Genomic DNA, 19,597 nt, shown 5'->3' on the forward strand with positions numbered 1-19,597 from the left:
AGAAATAAAAATATATTATTATCTTAAAATTAAACATTTCTTTTTTGAGAATATTAAATTTCCATTTAATGCAATAGAAATATTCATTTTTAACAACTTAATAATAAAATTGATTAATTTTCTTTTAGCGTTGATTTCCCTTGGAGATCTCATAAAAATTGTAATATAAATTTTCCAGTTCCACTTACCTTGGGGTCGAAGTTGAAGACTTGTTCGGGTCTGAGCGGGCACTCGAGGCCGCATTTGCAGGTCCCCACTGTCGTCAGATATTCCTTCAGTTGGTCCAGCGAACCTAGCGCCGTGCTGCTTGGACTGAAATAGAGAAATGGACAGAATTATTCTCTAACTCTCGTACCACGGCTTAACAACGTGCAAACTATGACGCGTACGCGACGTGAATTGTGCAATGTTTGCCAAGCTTAGCGAACGTGTCTTGGTCATTTCTTTTTCCCCGCGCTACTAACGACTACATTTCCATTATTATCAACAGTACGTATTGTCCGTGTAAATAACGTACCAACCTGCAACCGCGCGTGCCTCGTAATTTATGAAATACACGCGATTTCTTGGGGCTTCTCTTTCGCGACAACTTGACAATTTTAGATAAACGAAGCGTTATTACCTATTGCAGCGTTAATATATCAGTTGACGTTGCTTGTAGAAAAAAAGAAAAAAAAAGAAAAAATTGCAAAAGCACGGAGATACGTACAGAGCGTGAAATTGAAGGGTTCAGAACAGCAGCGGCGTAAAGCTATAATCTGCGAGATTTTATATACTTCAGATTTTAAGCCGACCTTACAAATTATAGATTTATTCCACTCTCGCTCTGAACTCTTCAATCGGAAATCCAATGCACTACGATAATTTTACATTTCAATTTAAAGCGTAAATTGCGAGCGTCCGACCGTTGCCGGTGAAATAAAATTACAGGTTAAACACTACTTAATCGAGGCAGATGCTCGCCAGACATCTGCAAAAATTGCCGGGAAGTTCGAAGTGCAGTTCGGAGATGCTGTACTACGATATACGTACTTATTAAATTCCTCGGAAAAAAGCACACAATGTAAAAAAGATTACGAGTTTTTACTTCGTATACTGTTTAAAAAAAATGTCTAACGCAAACAATTACATATATTATTCTTTGTGTTCATTTGAAAGAGCATAATCATTTTCTCTCTCAGTGATCTCTTCTTCCTTCTCTTATCATGCATCAAATAAATCGACGTGAAAAAATCGAACGTGTTCAACACGGTTAACCACTTCCAAATTCTATCTACCTCCCTGGTAGCCGCGGACTATCCAATTGAAAGTACCTCAAGCGGGAGGTTTACGGGAAAGGTATACGAACGTACTGCCGGCAGGAAAAAAAAAAGATGTTCGAGGATGCTGGTCGTGTAATCGGCTTCGTGATGAAAAGCGATCAAGTCTGAGAGCATTTCGGGGGGAGAGAAACACGAGGTAGGCGTATTATAATTTGGTCGGCCGCCCCTCGCGTAAGGGAGGAGGAGAGGGGCAGATGGAGCGGAAGGGGATGCTTTATTAGCTAAAGATACTGCTTGTCTGCCGGCTATCCTGGAACGAACCGAAACAAGTAAGCCGGGGCTCTCTCGCTGGTGGCTCAAGCTAAACCGACAAGGTGAAACGATGCAGGGGTCGTCGCCTGTATATTGATTACCTTGGTGGAGAGACAGAGAGAGAGGAGACTTTGTTTCGGGGTACTTTGCAGCTTCCTAAACTAATAACCGCGGGCGGCTCGTCCTCAGCATTATAACCCCGCGGGAAAAGACGAGAGAGCCTCCCTTTCCTCCCGCGGGAATGCCCACGGCAATTATTTCTCGTGACAACAAGACAGATTCGTAAACCCATCCTGGCGCTAATTTGTGTTGAATTCGATTTGTTCTCGGAGAAACGCTCTTCTCTCCACCTGTCGCCTTGCCTACGCGCCGCAAGAGTATTATTAAAATTCATATTTATCAAAATTCATATTTTTACACTGACAAAAAGTTACTTGAAAATTTATTTTATCGAAATAAATCTTTATTTAAATACGGCGAAATAAAAATGTCATTCTTAGCAAACAAACCAATTAATAAGAAAATTGAGTTATATTTCATTGAAATGAAATGTTATTTGTGACGTTGTTTGCTTCGATATTTACTGGTTATAAAAAAAATATTTGACCGTGATGACGAAATATAAAGCTTCTGCGAACTATATCTTATTTTCCTTATTAATTGATTTATTCGCTAAAAATAAATTTTATTTCGCCGTATTTGAACTAAGGATTTATTTCAGCGAATTAAACAGAGTGCATCAAATGAATTTTGAAGTTTCTTTTTCTCAGTGCAACAGTTCGTTGATCGTTTCTAGAGATTCGATAACTTTGCAACTCTTGCTGCGAGAATTTTCACCTAGAGACATAGAGCAAAGTTAGTAGATGAGCAAAGTACCTCGGGTAATAGCACGGTTTCCACCGTGAAACCCCGCTTTCAAAGGCGCCGCTTACGTACAATTATCGCAACCGCATAAAGCGCGCAATCCGGAACTGAATTCTCGACTACTAAAGGAATGAACTTGCGAGTCGAGGGCAGATTTGGGGGCCGCCCGAGCGGCTAACCGGTATGCTCCATCTCGTATATATAAATAATTCGGTAACGCCTTGGCAAAAGCCATTTTCCGTGTACACGGAGCGCCGCGCCGCCACGAAACGGCGAACGAATCTGAATGTACAGTCGCGCAATACCATAAATAAGGGCAGGGCGACTTCCTCCCCGTTTCCACCGTCCGTGCGAAGTGCGTTGGAACGTACTGCCGGTGGAGAGAAAGAGAGAGAGAGAGAGAGACATCGAGTTACGCCGGATGAATTATGTTCGCTGGCATGGCTGGCTAAGCCGCTTGTCCCTGTAAAGTACGTGGCCACCACCGCCACCGTTGCCACCCGCGAAACCGGTGTCAGCTTTTCCTTCTCCTCCACCTTCTCCACCACCACCCTTTCGCGCGCGCCTCCTTTTCCGGCCCTTTCCGGCGGCCGCCACCGCGAAATCGCGTAATTATTCTTGTTTTCGAGGACGGCCAGCACCTGGTGCGACCGGCGACTCCATTCGGAAACACGATAAGTCCGTCGCGCGAGATGCGTTAGAGAACTACTGCTCTTTCCCAAATTGTATCTCCCGTAGCGGACATACGAGAACCCGGCAACCGCGACGAAAATTATATAATAAAGCACGCACGGATTATTTGAATTTACGACACGCTCGCGGATAACGACCTATCCTCTGTTATGGAAATATTACGGGAACACGAGGGTTGCAGATGGATGGTAGAACGAAAGTAATATCTGACAATTTAATTGAGTTAATTAACAAGCTGTTCCCGTCCGTTTCGGACCATTGCTCATTCTGCCAACGGGAAACGGTGTTGCGGCGACGCACATCGCGAGGGAGGTAAATCAGCCCTCGGATAAGTAGACTCGTTTACGGGGACGCGGCAATTGCCACCGGCTAAAGAGGCCGCGTTATACCTGAAATATCATCAGCGGAGACTAAGACCGCGCCCAGAGACAAATGCGCGATTACGAGGGTAGCTTTCCCGGGACTGTCATTTTTAGATGGTAAATTGACGATTTCGCTGCGCAACGAAATTAATTGAAATTTCTTAATTAGGAAGAAACATTTCTCTCGACGTTGACGTACGATTTGCGATCTTGGAAACTTATCTTTTACCGAAAGTTGTTTTACTCGATCGCGTTGAGAAATTTCAATGTTACGTAAAAAAGGATTGACGTTTGCATGAGCAAACTTCGCTTAAACGAGTATTGATCCACTTGAAACAAATTGCAACGGTAATCATGTAACTCTCGTTCTCTCGGTTTATATAATTTCAGTCCTTTGCTCGATCGCTAAAAATAATTGCCGTTATCTGATTTTTTATACTAAAATAATAGTTACTTTTTTTTTCTTCGTTGCAACTTTGTAGAGACAGCATTGTATCTGCAATTGGCTACATAACTATGACGGTCAGGTTCCCACAATCCTCGACACCGCGACTACGCTTCTCGAAGCTGAAAATGATGTTGGCGCTTGGACTGTACTTATCTACGATCTATGATCGCTCGCTTACCTTTCGCGTGAGCTTTACAACCGCTCAATGGTAACCTGCACGCACACTCGACTGTGTCCACCCGTTAGATACGCGCAGCCACGTACTAATTTCGACGTCGATCGTGGGAATAGCAAACGTAATCTTTTATTCGTCGTCTGTCCTCTCAGCATTGTTCGTTTTGCAAACGGCAAATCAGATTCTCTCAGGAATACAATCGCGCAATTTATAAGTAAGAATATTTTCTACAGCTGCATAGGAGAGTTGCCGAATGCGTACCACTTAAGATATTTTTTATTATATTTTCTATTTTGTGATACCGATTTGTACACAAATGTGCCATTGGAAATTAGAGCTTGACGTTTCACACTTTTTATTACAATGTTTAATCTCTCACCGACAACAAATTAATTTACTACAATCCTTTGCTGCAAAAGATACACTTTAGGTACCCAGTCGTCTAAATCTTTGAAAGTTCAAATTTATGAATTAAAATAATTAAAAAAAAATAAAAGATCAAACATTTAATAATTATTATGAAAAGAGAACAAAGTAAAATGATTTAAATTTATTTTTACAGCTAACATATTTTATTCATATTTATTAGTTATTGTTTTAATCTCATCACTTGTCCACACACACAAAAAAAATGAATCTCTCCTACATGTAAAAATTGCATTATTGTGAATGAAAATGTCATTGCTGTTCGTGGTGTAAACTAATAGAAACACTCTCAAAAGCTCGACATACATAATGCCGCGAGAACGTTTTGTAAAACAAACTTACGGCTATACCGTCTCGCGTTAATCTCGTGTAATCGCGTCACGTACAAACATTCGATATTGCAAACATTAATTATTATCGAGATTTTAACGCGCTTCACGGTCCACGTTTGCGTCATTAAACGCGCGAGAGGACATCGCGCAGCAAGTACGAGAGGAAGATAGATAGATATATATATGTATAGAGAGAGAGAGAGAGAGAGAGAGAGAGGGAGAGCGTGTTGAAAATGCAACGACTCGATGCAATTATAATTCACGTTAACAATGCAGCTATGTTCCGCGCAATTCAATCCGCCGTGCAGCTATTATCGGCGAGCTCGCAGTTACCGCAATTGCGTATCGTCGCGCCGGCGGATAAGCGTGACGCCGTAATAGGAAATTCGCGAAACGCCCGAAATTGTTAATCTGCCGCGCGCTTTAAACGAAGGTCACTGCAGTAAATCGTCGAAGTCGCCTCTCCCGGTAACAATAACCGCCGCGTCGCCGCGCGATAGAGAGTGACTGAAACGCCAATTGGAATTGGCTCGTAATTCGCGCCCGTTCCGGCGGATGGCTCGGCCCGATAATTACCGATCGGGGATAAATTTATGACAGCAATAATTTACGCGGAAACTGCGGCCGACTGGCTCGATAAAGAGCGATTAACTATAAAATGAAACTCTCGCCATCGAACGCGCCGCGGCATTCGTCCCATGTTGCCTCGCTGCCGGGAATGAGCGCGTAGCTGCGTGCGTGCGTGCGTGCGTGCATGCATGCGTGAGCACGCATCGCCGAATATGCAATCAAAATTTAAACCGGCCCGATAAGCTTCGCGCGGCGCTCCGACTCGTCGCGATAACGACGTAACAGCGCACGCGGAAAAATTACATCACTTCACGCCAACATCTAAATATTTTGCCGGCGGCATGACAAAAGCGCGATTTATGATAGACCATATGGATACTGAGAATCATTTTGTGTAATGTGAAAAAAAATTTAATGCTAGAAAAACTTAATTTTCCACACCGCAGCCACACAAGCGGAGAGTGGTCGTTCGCGATAATTGAGAGAAGCGACTGCGAGTTATCGCATGGATAATGAACCGCAGGATACACGCGATGTATCGTAATCGCGCAACGCTAATGTTGAATCGCGAAAAGTCGAAGCGACGGGGATGATTTAAATTAATTCGCCCGTCGGTTTTCATCATCCATACTTACAACACGTTAAAGTGAATAATTGCATCGCGAGTCACTTTATTGGCGGCTTTGTGAGGCAATTAATCGGCGTGCTCGCCCGCCGTTCTCGACCGAATCGCGCGACTACGCTATCAAAATCAATAACTGATCCGTAACGCGATTCATGCCGCACTATCCGCTGGCGTTTTACGCTAAACGCTGTCGCGAAATCAATATTCAATTCGCAAGATCGTCGCTCGAGCGTTGTGTCCTGCGTCGCCGAAATCGATAATCGATTCGCAACATCGCTCGCGTAGATCCGCAATTTCGAAATCGCGAATGCAGATCGCTGCAACGTTGGTAGCCGATCGATCGCGACGTTCATTAGATTTCGCCGAAATGCGATACACTGCGACACGAATGGCAGACTACGGCCCAAATAATTACAGGATATTAAGCGACATGCTTTGATGACGTTACGGTAATGCCGGCAACCATTCAAACGCTTTCCATTAGGATAACACAAAAGCAGGAGAGATTTTAATGTGTCAAATATAATACGATAAGTATTCGTTGTAAGTCATCCCGTTTCAGTTACTCAAAACTTATCGTGTCAATTTTATGATAATGGTTTCGCGACAGTTTTACATTAATCCTAAGTCGAAAAATATGCTTTATGGAATTACTTTTCAGGCAAACGAGATTTTTTTGCGTTGCGCGATAACGCTAGACGTAAAAAACATTAATATCAAATCAACAATCACTCTCATACACAAGTAAGAATATAAAATCTTTAAAGAATTTAATAATCTTAAACAAACATATTATACAATTTGTTTACGTTAAAAAAAAATTTTTTATAACTTTATTAAGAAAATACCTATTCATTTTTATTTAATAATTTTTGCGAGTTAAGAGAAAAGAAATAACATAATAAATAACAATACCTTCAAATGAAAAATTAAAATTTTAATTACTTTTAATTACTTTAATTTTAAAGATGAGAGGACACATGTTCGTTTGATATTTTCATCGGTCCTAATCATATCACCGTTACTTTAATTTTAATACTTTTAATTATGTTTTAATACTATTTTTATAAAACAATAATTATAATTTAAATGGCTATTATAATATTATATATAACAAAAATATTTTACTAAAATTTAAAATAATCTCAAACTCTTTTAAGATTTAATATTTGTTCATATATATGATAATGATGTGTCGATTTGATACCAATTATTCTTTGTTTTAAAAAAAATTGACAAAAATTTAATTTCATTATTATTTAAAAAAAAAAGAATTGTTCGTGAACAGAATTGTTCGTGAAGAATAAAAAGAAACATCTCGACATATTTAGATACAGTTGCGTTTCTCAAGAATTAATACTACAGTTCATCCAGATTGTATTACTTCAATATTATCTTAGCGCATCATTTGATTAGTCATCACTGTTATGGCTCATTGTCAGTTATATCTATTCGTATCCTCGAATTGTTTATCAACGATATTTGTGTCGGTGTGCCTTACGCCTCAAATAACGATCTCTATCCGCGGGCAAGGCGGCGATACGATATTATCGAAAAGAATGTACACGGGCCTTCGGTACATAGCTGGGGGAGCGAATAATTTTCGACCACGAAAAGTGAAACGTTAACGGCGTCCGATCACGAATCGCTCGTTTCCTCCGGGTGTTTTGCACTTTTCTGCATGCGAATGAACCGGACGAAGGGCCCGGGGAGACGCGGGAGAGGATGGAGCAGCGGAGGACGAGGCGGGTCGAAAGTCGAGGTCGAAGAGCTGAGGAGGAGGGAAGTGTTTCACGAGTCGGATCGAGCGCAGATTGCAGTCATTTGCCGGCATAAATTGCACGACCGGATAATCGCCCCGCGCGCAGAAACGAAAGCGGTCGCGGGCGCGTCGGAATCGCCGCGAATCGGCCGAAATTCCGTGGTTCCGGAGCGAGCGAGCCCCTTCGAGCGGTGCGAATTATTGCTTTCACCGCTCGTTGTAACACGAACGAGCACCTTCCGCTACGGGGGAAGCGCGTGTACTATACTCCAACGGCGTTCGCGGTCGCTCGCTCGAGTCCCGATCGATGCAAGATGATTGTCCGAAACCGCTGTTTGCTCGAACGAATGATCAACGAGTGATGAACGTTCTACCGCGGTAACGACTTTATTCCTGTATGCCGTAGACCGTCTGCCTACAACTTGTAATATTTTATTTAAACAACGAGCATACGTGTAGAGGTCGATCGTTTGTGGCACTTATCGTTAGCCACTCGCGGAAAGAATATTATGTGTCGGGCGATCGAAAAGAGAAACTTCCTCAATTAGACGAACGTATTCGACGACGATCGATCGACGAGTTGGACAAGTGGGAAAAGTATACTTATGTCTTTCTCTCTATCCAGTAATGACGTCTATGCGGACGTTATTGTGCAGAAATCGTACGTGCTGAGATATCAGTTGCGTGTAACGACTGGGAAAAAAAAAACCTGCACGCTCTTCTTGATAGTGCGCTCGGCGCGGTGACTCTACAATGCCATTTGCGACGAAGTTTCGTCGGTGTATACGTGGTAATAGCTAAGCACATGGTAACATACACACCAGCAGATAAGGTTATCGCGACAACGCGGCAAATTTCGACGACAAAACGACTTTTACGGCCATTATCGTGGACATGGTGCACACTAAATAAATTCGCATAGTCATACACATTTGTTAGTACAGCCACTGAACTTATAATAAATTATCGCGATTTTTGATACGCTAAAGGAGAGTCGCTACAATAGATCTTCTAAAGCGATATCCCCTTCTTTTATTCGCAACTTACTGCACTTAATTAATATACCAATAAAAATATTTAATCATCTGTTTAGATGATTAAAAAGTACAAACCCATCCCGCGAAAAAGAATTTAATAAAATTTAATGAAGATTTAATATCATGCTAATATATGTTTTATTAAAACTTAATAAAGTACCAATAATCTTTTAATAAGGATTTCTATTTCTATTAAATTTTATTACATTTTTTTATATGGAATTTTATTAAATGTCTTTATATGGAATTTTTTTTAAGTCTATTCATATTTAGTAAGTTTTTTATACATATCTCAATGTGATCAATAACAATATTAAATATTTAATATTGTTTGAACAATATTTTTAATGTTGCATTAAAAAGTTTCACACAGAAACTGAAATAAATAATTTTATGTATCAGTTAACTCAATTATACTTTTCTTTTCCCTGAATATGTATACAAAAAAATTTTTATCAAACCTTCATTAATTAAAGCTTTATTAAGACTATATTAAATCCTCATCTCATATTAAAAAACTTATTAAGATTTAACTAAATTGGACTTAATAAAATCTGAATATGGATATTATATAAATTTAGAAGACTTTTATTAGCTCTTCATTTAAAACTTATTAATTTTTTTTTCATGAGATAGTTCATACATTTATAGCATATCTTTATATAAAAACTGCTAGAAATAAATTCTTCAAAAACAAGAATAAAATTTATACGAGTTTCTTTTACAAATTGCATACTTTAAACAATAGTGAATATATTATTGATAATATTAATCGTTTTACACTTGTAACGTTCTAGAGCTGTTTTATTTAAATTTTTTCTTTCTTATTGTTTTTACAATTCAATTTTAAATATAAAATCAATGCAGCGTACTGACACGCCTATCGATAAGACAAACTATAAAGATAAAAATCAGGATAGAATAAGACACTGCATTAACAGATTTATCTCTTAAGTTGGTAACCTAATCTAATCTTTATATATTGTCACGCTACATATTGCGTCTTGCAGAAAACTATTTGTGTAAATGGACAAACAATGTTTTACATTGAAGTGAAAGGCTTCTAGGAATCCCTATATGCATTAAGTGTTTTGTACAAATGACTCATGTGTTAGAGGCAAAGAAAAGGAAAATGTAGCATTACTGTCTACTATGTCGTTTTGTCAGATATTCATTTTTGCTTACTTTAAAAAAGCATTAATTATTGGAAAAATTCAAAAGTATTATAAAAATTACTATATCATCTAAACATTTTCTAATTTCTAAAGTTTTATTTTTGATTCTTGTTGAAGAAATACAATATCCAAAAGCCGAGTGGTAGGTTGGTATTGCAGGTCTTCCTCTTTCACGTTATATACGAAACGTAACAAAGAACTTACGAAAAGCAATCGAATCGGAAACGAAATTGCACGAGTGAAATTTTTAAATAACTTTCGGGAAATGTATCCTTCTTCCTTTACCTACCCGATTTATCGTATCCAATACGTTATTTTGCAAATAAAATAAGCTCATTGATGAGTAACTCTGAATAAATATTTAAAGCTTATTCCGTTCGTCGCTCCTCAAATAAATCCATTCAATTAATCGGGAACGCGTTCGATCGCGCATCGAAAATGTAATTTTATAAGTGGTCAGCGCGGCACCGTTGGAGCGCGAACGAGGACGTAGATGTACGAACGATCGATCGATTGTGCAACCCAATCGAGTATATCCGCAAATTGCAACTCGTCGGGATTGCAACTCGGACGCCAACTGACCGCGCTGGCGACACTCACGTGTGATAATCCGCGACAGTTTATAGATTCGCCAACTTTGTATTTGTCTTGCCACACCGTGCGTGTCTCGCCGCCGAATGATTCCACCAAGCTAGAAAATTTATACGCGACAGTAATTTTAGCGTCCAGGATGAAACGCCTTTTTAACTATATTATAGTCATATGTCGCCGGACGGTCTTTGTCCTCGTGGAACTTCCACGAGGTTCCACCTCGCGGCCCATTTCCGTCCCGGTGCCTGACCTTCATTCCCGGAGACATACGGGCTAAGTTATCGCGGCGGAGGTGCGCGCCGTAAAATTGCCCTCTCATTGCAGCGAACTTATTTATCGCACACGGCGGAGGGCCCGCGTTTTGTCCCGCGGAAGTTATTTAAGACGCCCAGCCGGGAACACCGATAGGGATTCGCGTCGCACGCGCGCCTCCGTTATTTATTCACGACTAAATGGAATTTCCCTACTTCCTCAAAGCTCATTCCTCAAATAAAAGAGATCTCTCCGCCCGCGCCCGCGGCCAATAAACAAGGCTTATGCGCCGCCAACTTTACGAGCGTGGTCCCAGGTGGTCCCACGGCGCGGCGGCGGCGGCGCACCGGTTTCTAAGATCCGAGGAGTTCCGTTGTTTCAAAGGAGCTTATCAATCGCCCGTAGACGCGAACCACCGTGCTCGCCGACAAACGACCGCGCGACTATAGCGCGGAATCGCTAACTGACGGGAGGAGACGCGAAATATGTACGAAGAATTTCCTACAAACCCGGCTCAAACGAACTCAAAAGTTAACTTTTCAGAAAATAAAAGAAAACTTTCAACCATTTTTTTCAAACCGTTTAAGTATGGTGATTTTTCTACGGATTATAATTTTGTAATTTTTTACTTGGAAAATTTTATAAAAATTGCTCTTAACAAAAATATCTTTGTTTCTTTTTTATAGTTTTTCTCCTTGCATATTAATATAGTACTCTCACACTTACAGTATTTATTATAAATTTTTATAATATATTTTTATAAAATTTGATACCTTTTAAAATTATTTTTTTAAATTCTTATGATTAATTTTCTCGTTCATCAAAAACTTGCAACGTCATTAAAAATGCTTTACGTTCAAATTAACATATATATCTAGAAAAATTTGATTCGAGTCTATTCATATTTGTGGGAATCAAGGAGACTCGATTCGACGTAAAAATTTCAAATTCGATTCCAGTCAATACTGAGCACGTTATCAAAGATTCGACTTCACAAATGTTTGATTCGTACACCTCTAATCGCGTTCAGTTTGCGAAATTATACCGTACCATTCTACGTTGAGGAACAACAGCGAAATTGTATCGCCACTACGATATCTCGTTGTTCATGTCCTTGCCTTGATGTATACACGCGCAAATTAACTGTTGACAAATCGACTTGTTGTACACGTTGAACGTACCGCCGCAGCGCGTCAAAATATGCTCATACGCATCAGAGTGCACCGCGACAAGATACGGGGGCATCCAAATACGCCGCTGTGCTGCGACGTAATTTGGCACAAACCGCTCTTTGCGTTGCGCAAATAACCTACCATTCTCCGTAAGATACACACGGATTGCCTTTGAATATTATTTGTTTTCGAGATAAATTGTTTCCTGGAATAATTTGTCGCTCTTAAGTCGCTTTTCGTATACTGCGCCGCTACTTTGTCGAGTCTGTTGATTGTTCTCATGCCAAAAGGCGAAGGGCGCAAGGAGAGAAAGAATAATTACAAAGACTTGAACGTGGTATTACGCCGGTTAATTAGCCAACGACCGTTGATTTCTCGAAAGTGTGCAAATTAGGCCCTTCTCGTGTACGTTACATGATGGATAAGGATCTGTAATTAAAACGTGCGTGTAAAGGGATTGCGAGAAGGCGCAAAGAAATATCTCATTATTTTTGGCTGTTGACCGCGAGGAACGCCGTAACGACAGGGAAGCCGTAACGACAGCGGCACACATTCGCAATTAATTTTAATTGCGAAATATTCTCTCACGACATGTAAAAAAGTAGCTGCGCGATATCATGCAGAAATTGATCCTGAGAATCATTATGCATGCACGCGCCACTTTTTAAAGCAAAAATATAAAAATTTCATAGATTGCGTTCTGTTATTATGTTGGGGTCTGCGTAAAATTGAGGCACAATTTTCTTAACGATTTAACCCTTTAAAGCACCGAAAAATGTATTAAACTGATTTTTCTTTAAACTTAGTATCCAGAAATTTCTCAAGTTGCCAATTTTAAAATCAGAAGTTGAAATTTTAAATTAACGAATCTTAAACTTTCAATCAAATCAATTCAATTTTTAACGTCTCACATTTAGAGCTGCCATTTTTCACGAACAAATTTCTTGTCGTCGATTAGGAAAAAAAGTAAAATAAACTTAGAAAGCCTGCAGTTTTTAAATTTCGATTTTTAACTAATATTTTATCGACAAAAACATTCGTTAAAATACGTAAATGTATTTTTATGAAAAAGAGAAATAAATCAAATGTATGCTAAACTTGGTCGTGCGCCTACGATAATCAACGTATCAATCGTTAATAAATTTGTACGGAGCAACGAGAGCAAAGTAGATAATCGCGAGATATCACACTTCACTAATTTCACGTAACGACCGGCGAGCTTTTGTCTGTAAAACGCTGTTCTCCGGGGATACTTTAGCGGTGCAGCATCATTAAACACGTGAGAAAATGAGCGTGCTGACGAACGCGAACGAGCGAATATAATTACGACCGAGATAAAGAAGCGCATTCCCTTCGCTTCGTAATCATACTCATAAAAATAATTCCGTGCATCGAATCATTATCTCGTATTATAGAAATATATGCGTGTTTAAATTAAAAACAAACATCTGGAAAAGCTTCACTGCGGGTAAATCCTTGGTAATGAGAATGCATGTTGTAATGAAATTTAGCAAAGATTTAAAACAGATTTAAAATGAAGATAAATCAAGAAAGTATTGCAAATGTAATAATAAAAAGTGTCTCCTCTCTTTTCAATTTCACGTGTTGCAGGTTAAATAATATATCTCTTAAAATTATAATCATTCGGGAAATAAATGAAAATTATCGTGACCGCACCAGCAAAGAGACGCACCGAAATCACCTCGCAAATTACTTCCCAAAGCTAGCAACAGAGCCAGAATAGCACGGAATCGTGTACCATTGCACTTCGCTAATTTCGCGTAATGATCAGCGAGCTTACTTGCGAAGCGGTTGCCCTCTCGAGACGCCGCTTCGTGATTTACGTCTGTAGTTGAGAGGGATGGATGGCAGCTTATAGGGGTTACGAGAAGCAGGAGTATAATTATTATCGAAGGCAGGTAGTAGCAGCAGAGCAATAGCAGCGACTACGGCTGCTGCAGCAGCAGCAGCAGCAGCAGCAGCAGCAGCAGAAGCAACAGCAGCAATAGCAGCAGCAGCAGCATATGGCGAATACGAGGAGTCGACGTACGGCCTCCTCCAATTTCCCTCCCTCTCCTCCCAGGCCCGAGCCGGAGGATCACCATCTGTACGTCCCGGCAAATCCCATGACTCCGCGTATTATTAGCTTACATTATTGATTTATTATTTAGCGCTAGGCAGCCGCGCAAGCGCCCGCTAAATCGGGGTTAACCGCTCATTTGCCGACGGTGCATTATGGTTTCTGGCGTTATGGCGCCGTAATGAGGCAATACGGAGGAGGGAGATAAAGACCCTCCGGACTTTTTATCGTCGTCCTACTTTCCTCGGACCTTGCCTCGATTGTCCTCGATTGAGAATTGACGCGACGCGACGCGACGCTCGACGTCCATAAAACTCGTAATTAAATGTCACGAAACACGTGTGGGTGGATATCTGGTATATACACGGAGGAAACGGTTTTTCGCTGAAATAATTACAAATTTAGTTAGATACACGTTTGAAAATGTTTTTATTAGCTCATCAAAATCGTTATAGAAGCGTTCAGCGTAATGAGCAAGGCTGCAAAATGTTTTGACATTTTAGCAATTAATTTGACTATTCTACGCAATTATTTTGACGATCCAAACAAATTATTTTCAGATCCAGCCAGCTAAATTTTTAGACACTTCGCAGCAAAATCGTTCTTTCCGCGTATCGATGAGCCATGCAAAATATAAAAAAGATTAACAATTCAGCTTGATATTCGGTCTTCGTAAATTGTAGTCGCCAACTGTGTAATCAATTTGTTACTTTTTAAAATGCATGCGTCAATACGCACGGGTTGAATTTTGCAAAAGTACAGCTCTGTTGAATAAAATCGGTTCTCCATTGTAAATTTGATCTTTTCAATGCGAAATGCATATGCGATAGAGCCATGAATAGTATTAATCATGATAATTCAGCTTTTTAGCAATGGAACAGTAACAGGATGTTATTGCAGCTGCTGTAATTACTCGCGCGGCGTCACATATCCGTTTCAGTGCGAGCTCGAAAATCTCGTCGAGCATACATTTCAACGGTACATCGCGATCGTACGAACACCATGTGCGACACGCCGCGCGCGCGCGTATAAAAATAATTCTAATTACCACGTGGGGGTACGTTTAATGAAATGTTCCGGCAATTTCAGCACGGGGCGATGCCGTCTGTTCCTCGCGAAGCCACGCATCTCTCGCATTGTCATTGTCCACGACTACACTTCGATTAACAGCAGAACGACTGGCACCGGCAAATTGTTGCTCGCGGTGCACGATAACGTGCTCCCCGATAAATTAAACACCGTGATAAACCGGTAGCGCCTTTATGCATACATTCGCACATACGCGCACATGTATACACGCGGCACGTACATTCGGTCCGCGTGCGTTGCGTGCACATGCATGCGGTTTGCACAGATACGCGCCATCGCGCGCACGCAAACATCAAATAGAAACCCGTTCCGGAGTGAGTCGCTTATCGGAATCGGTCGTATCATAACTAGCACCGGCGTAAAATGAATTTTCCATTAAACGCCGGCTGTGATTCACGATCTATATGCGTCACGCAGTCGGCTTGACCCATATAATAAATTTCAGATGATATTCAGGTCCGAATTTCTTACGTGAGGTATCGCAGGCAATAAACTCGAGATCCACGAAATATTAAAAAAGCCAGGGTTAAGCATTTACATAAAAAAATATAAATAATCAATATTACGCGATGTACTATGTTGTAAACTATGTTTTACGTGTCACCTATTATATATGAACAATAATCGATAGATCGCATCGAGGATTGAGGTTTTATCAGAAATCTAGAGACCAATTTTATGAATCGTCAGCGACACGCGAGTCGGCGCGAATGTGCAACCAGGATGATTAGTAAGAAAGGGATAAATTGCACGGTAGCCGTTATCAATATATCTTCCATACCGCACCGTTCTAATTAATTCACGAGCGCGCGATTAGCAGACGCAACATCTCTCGAATACGATGTGCCAACTATCTGTTATACTCCGCTTGGCGCCGCCGGCATAAAGCGTTTCGCGTTTTGCATATTTTAGCGAGCGTAGTACTAGCCCGTTCTCGCTCTCACAACTCTACGCCCGTGTTACACCTCGGCCGTACATTCCTCGAGACGAATTACACGGTGCAACAAAAGAAAAAAATAAATAAATAAATAACGCTAGAACGGGACCAATCATTTTCCGTGAGTTTTTTGAAACGCTGAATTCGAATCCAGTTTCTAAATTGCTCCATCCGTTGCAATTTGGTTGCGAAAGGCCTAAGAGCATACTTATTTTTGATTTATGCAATAAAATTTCTCATATATTACAGTTGTGTGACAAGGTATGTGAAAATAGCCCTTTTCCGCAACCGCGAATTTATCAAAATTGTGACGTGACTGAGCCATTTGGAAACCGGACTCTCGTATTCGGCATTCAAAAAACTGTAACGAGTAACCGTTTTCATTCTGATGTAAAAAAAAAGAAAAAAATCATTTTTAGTTGAACTGCGTCATCAACGCGATGCTCGCAGAGCTTTTTATCAGTAGGATACACGTACCTCTGCCTCTCAAATGCGGCGCGCAGTAGTTTTACGTTTATACGATTCGCGATGCGAAACAATACGCCGTGACGCCAAGTTTTTCCCCGGTTTTTTTTTCCTTGGAGATTTATTAATCCGAGACGCGTGACCGAGCGTACGTTGCTTCAATTAGAAATTCGTTCCGTGGAAGATAAGAAACGCGTCGTGACGACGCGTCACCGGCGCAATTTTTCGGCGCAAATAAATATGCGACGGGGGAACAATGACGCTAGCACGAGCGGCGCGCATAATGACAATTTGTCAAGCGTGATTCTCTTAAAAATCGCACAAAGTGACGAGCCAGGCCCGACCTTGAATACCCGACAATTACGTGTCTGCTCTGCAAACAAGCGGAGACGATGCATGACATCACGCTGCATGTGTTAGCACGTTTGCACACGAGACTGTCATCGTAGATTTATGTGCTCCGGATTACAGGCATCGATCCGATGCGCCTGGCACGATTGGAGAGGAGCACTCGTCCACGTAATGAAAAACTATGCGAACAAATTTGCATAATCGAGAGAGAGAGAGAGAGAGAGAGAGATCGTCGAAATTCAGCGTGCCGATGGTACGTTTCTTTATTAGGTACATTCCCGCGCGCGATTCACACTTTATATATGATATAATGATGTAATTATATAACACGTAGAACGCAGTCTCTTCGCGTTACAGATTATATCCTCTCGCAATTATTAATTTAATTAAAAAGTAGAATTATTAAAACACGCGAGATTATAACGGAACAGGCGGTTATTTTTCTCTCGATATTTCTACGAGCACCGACGATACAGACCTCAGACAACTCCGTGAGTGATTGCGTAAGCGAAAAGAGAGACGGCCGAGAGGTGGAATAATGGCAAACTGTAATCGTTTTGTTTCTCCGTGCGGCGGAGGACGCGTAGGTATAATCTACGATTGCGTAAGAATATTGAAATTAAGTATTTAAAGGTAATCATCGAGAAATTACTAGGATATCACGGCAAGACTTACGATCGCGTCGGGCGGGGCTAATTGTTAGCGAGTTAACGATGATCGATGATAACGGGTCGTGCTCCCTTATCGAGTCAGCCGTGTTGCACGTAACAGGCGCTTGCATGCAACGCCGAGCCGCTTCTGCATCGTTACGTGTTTGCAAATTTCGAGAGGGCTCGCATGTGCGAACTATTATGCGTGAGAGATTGCTTTTTCAGTCTCACGAAGCACGACGGGGCAGGCAATCTTGGAGGTAATCGCGCGCCGAATAGGGGAATATTTTGTTTAACAAGCGCGATATTATCTGCGAGAATAAAGCTCGCTTTAGAACGACCTGTAGCCGGGAGTGCAAATGGATCCCGCGCAAATGTTTCGATACGGCATATGTAAACAAAAGCGCGCGTACGGCCCTTCGTGCATTATAGATTTTTGCATTAACAATTCACCGAGAGTGGTGAAACTTAAGAGGATATTCCGGTCTAAAGCGTAAAAAAAATTTATCTGTTTTTAAACTTTTTTTTTTTTTTTTAGAAAACTACTATACATATTTTTTTTATTTTACACGTCTACTTGTATATTTAATATCAACCAATTTTTGTCTGGCTAAATGTTTATTAGTGTTCGCGTTATGTAAATTTAAAAATAAACACATTTATCAAGCCGTCTGACGTGATTTATCAGAAACTACTGAAGCTGTCGACTTGAACTTTTGCATATATGCAAAACACATGTCTGTTTATCGATAAACCAGGATTATTTTGAGATGTCTATAAATTAACCATATTTTTTGCATGTTAAAATCAATCGATTTTAATAAAAATCTATACCTGTCTTTTAAAACGTGTCATGTTAATAATTTGGAATATTTTTCATTTAGCCTTAGTTCATATGATAAATATGACTACCAAATGTATTTTACATATATGCAAAAATCAAAATCGCTCTATAGTCTCAATAATTTCTGAAAAATCGTGTCGGTCGACTGAAGAAACGTTTATTGTTTTTTTTTAATTTACGTAACATGAAAATTAATGAACGTTCATCCATACAAACATTAGTAGATTCATTAAATATGTACAAGTAGATGTATAACATTTTAGGCGAGCGCGTGCAAACAATTTAAAAAGAATTTCCAAAAATAGGCCTCTTTTACGCGTTCTAAACAAGAATACCTCAAAGATGGGAGCGGCAATCTGCGGAACTATCGCGTTTTAAAAATAAAGATGGATCGAAATAGCTCGGAACGTAATAATACGGTGAGGAACGCTTGACGGGTTGCCATAGATTCTGCTGTTATGCGGCGCACTGACGTGCGTAGAAGGATAATACCCCGAGCGAGCACTCGACAACGTTTGCTCCGCAAGCATCCATAGCGATAAAGCGCTTTAACGAGTGCGTCGAGTGCCTCGTAAGTTCTTTTTTCCCGGCGCGGATCATTAATTAACTCCGACGAATGAAAAACAGTCTCTCTCGCCCATCCAGCTGTACCCGGCAATAATAAAGCGGGGCAATTAGCCACTTTTAATAACATCGTTTCACCGGACGACTTGTTTGTACTTTCCACCCTCCCTTCCACCCCCAACCCCCCCTCTCCTGTCTCTCTCGCTCGCTCTCTCTCTCACTCTCATTTTTTTTATACCGCTTTTTTGACGTCCATGCATCGTAATGATTTCGCGCGCACGTGTTACGTGCGGCGGCAGATCCACGGGTAAGCGCATTTTAATTGACCTAAATTTCGCGAGACCCGTGCGGCAGCGCTGGCGAAACAAATGGAAACGAGTGAAAAAGAGAGGGAGAGGGCTCTCCCGCGGGAATATCGCGGCGATTTTTATGCCGCCGCTTAATTGCATATCCAAGTGCGATAACGAGAAATTTTATTTTCGAACTTTTAACGCGTCGCTGCTCTGTGATTTCCCTTTTTTTTTTATATATTAATGTAATTACCGAATTCTGCGTCGCT

General features: G+C 40.7%; 1 protein-coding gene across 4 annotated transcripts in view; it reads right to left on the reverse strand.

The window, feature by feature from the left end:
* The window catches only part of LOC105205829 (nuclear receptor coactivator 6), a 242,440-nt gene that overhangs the window by 76,870 nt on the left and 145,973 nt on the right, over positions 1-19,597 (reverse strand). For all 4 annotated transcript variants that reach the window (XM_026131897.2, XM_026131896.2, XM_026131898.2 and 1 more), the window contains exon 2: positions 189-312. In XM_026131897.2, coding sequence (XP_025987682.2) covers positions 189-312 — 124 coding nt within the window. The remainder of the gene's footprint in view (positions 1-188; positions 313-19,597) is intronic.

The sequence above is a fragment of the Solenopsis invicta genome, chromosome 5 (assembly GCF_016802725.1).
Source record: "Solenopsis invicta isolate M01_SB chromosome 5, UNIL_Sinv_3.0, whole genome shotgun sequence".
Classification (NCBI taxonomy): Eukaryota; Metazoa; Arthropoda; class Insecta; order Hymenoptera; family Formicidae; genus Solenopsis; species Solenopsis invicta.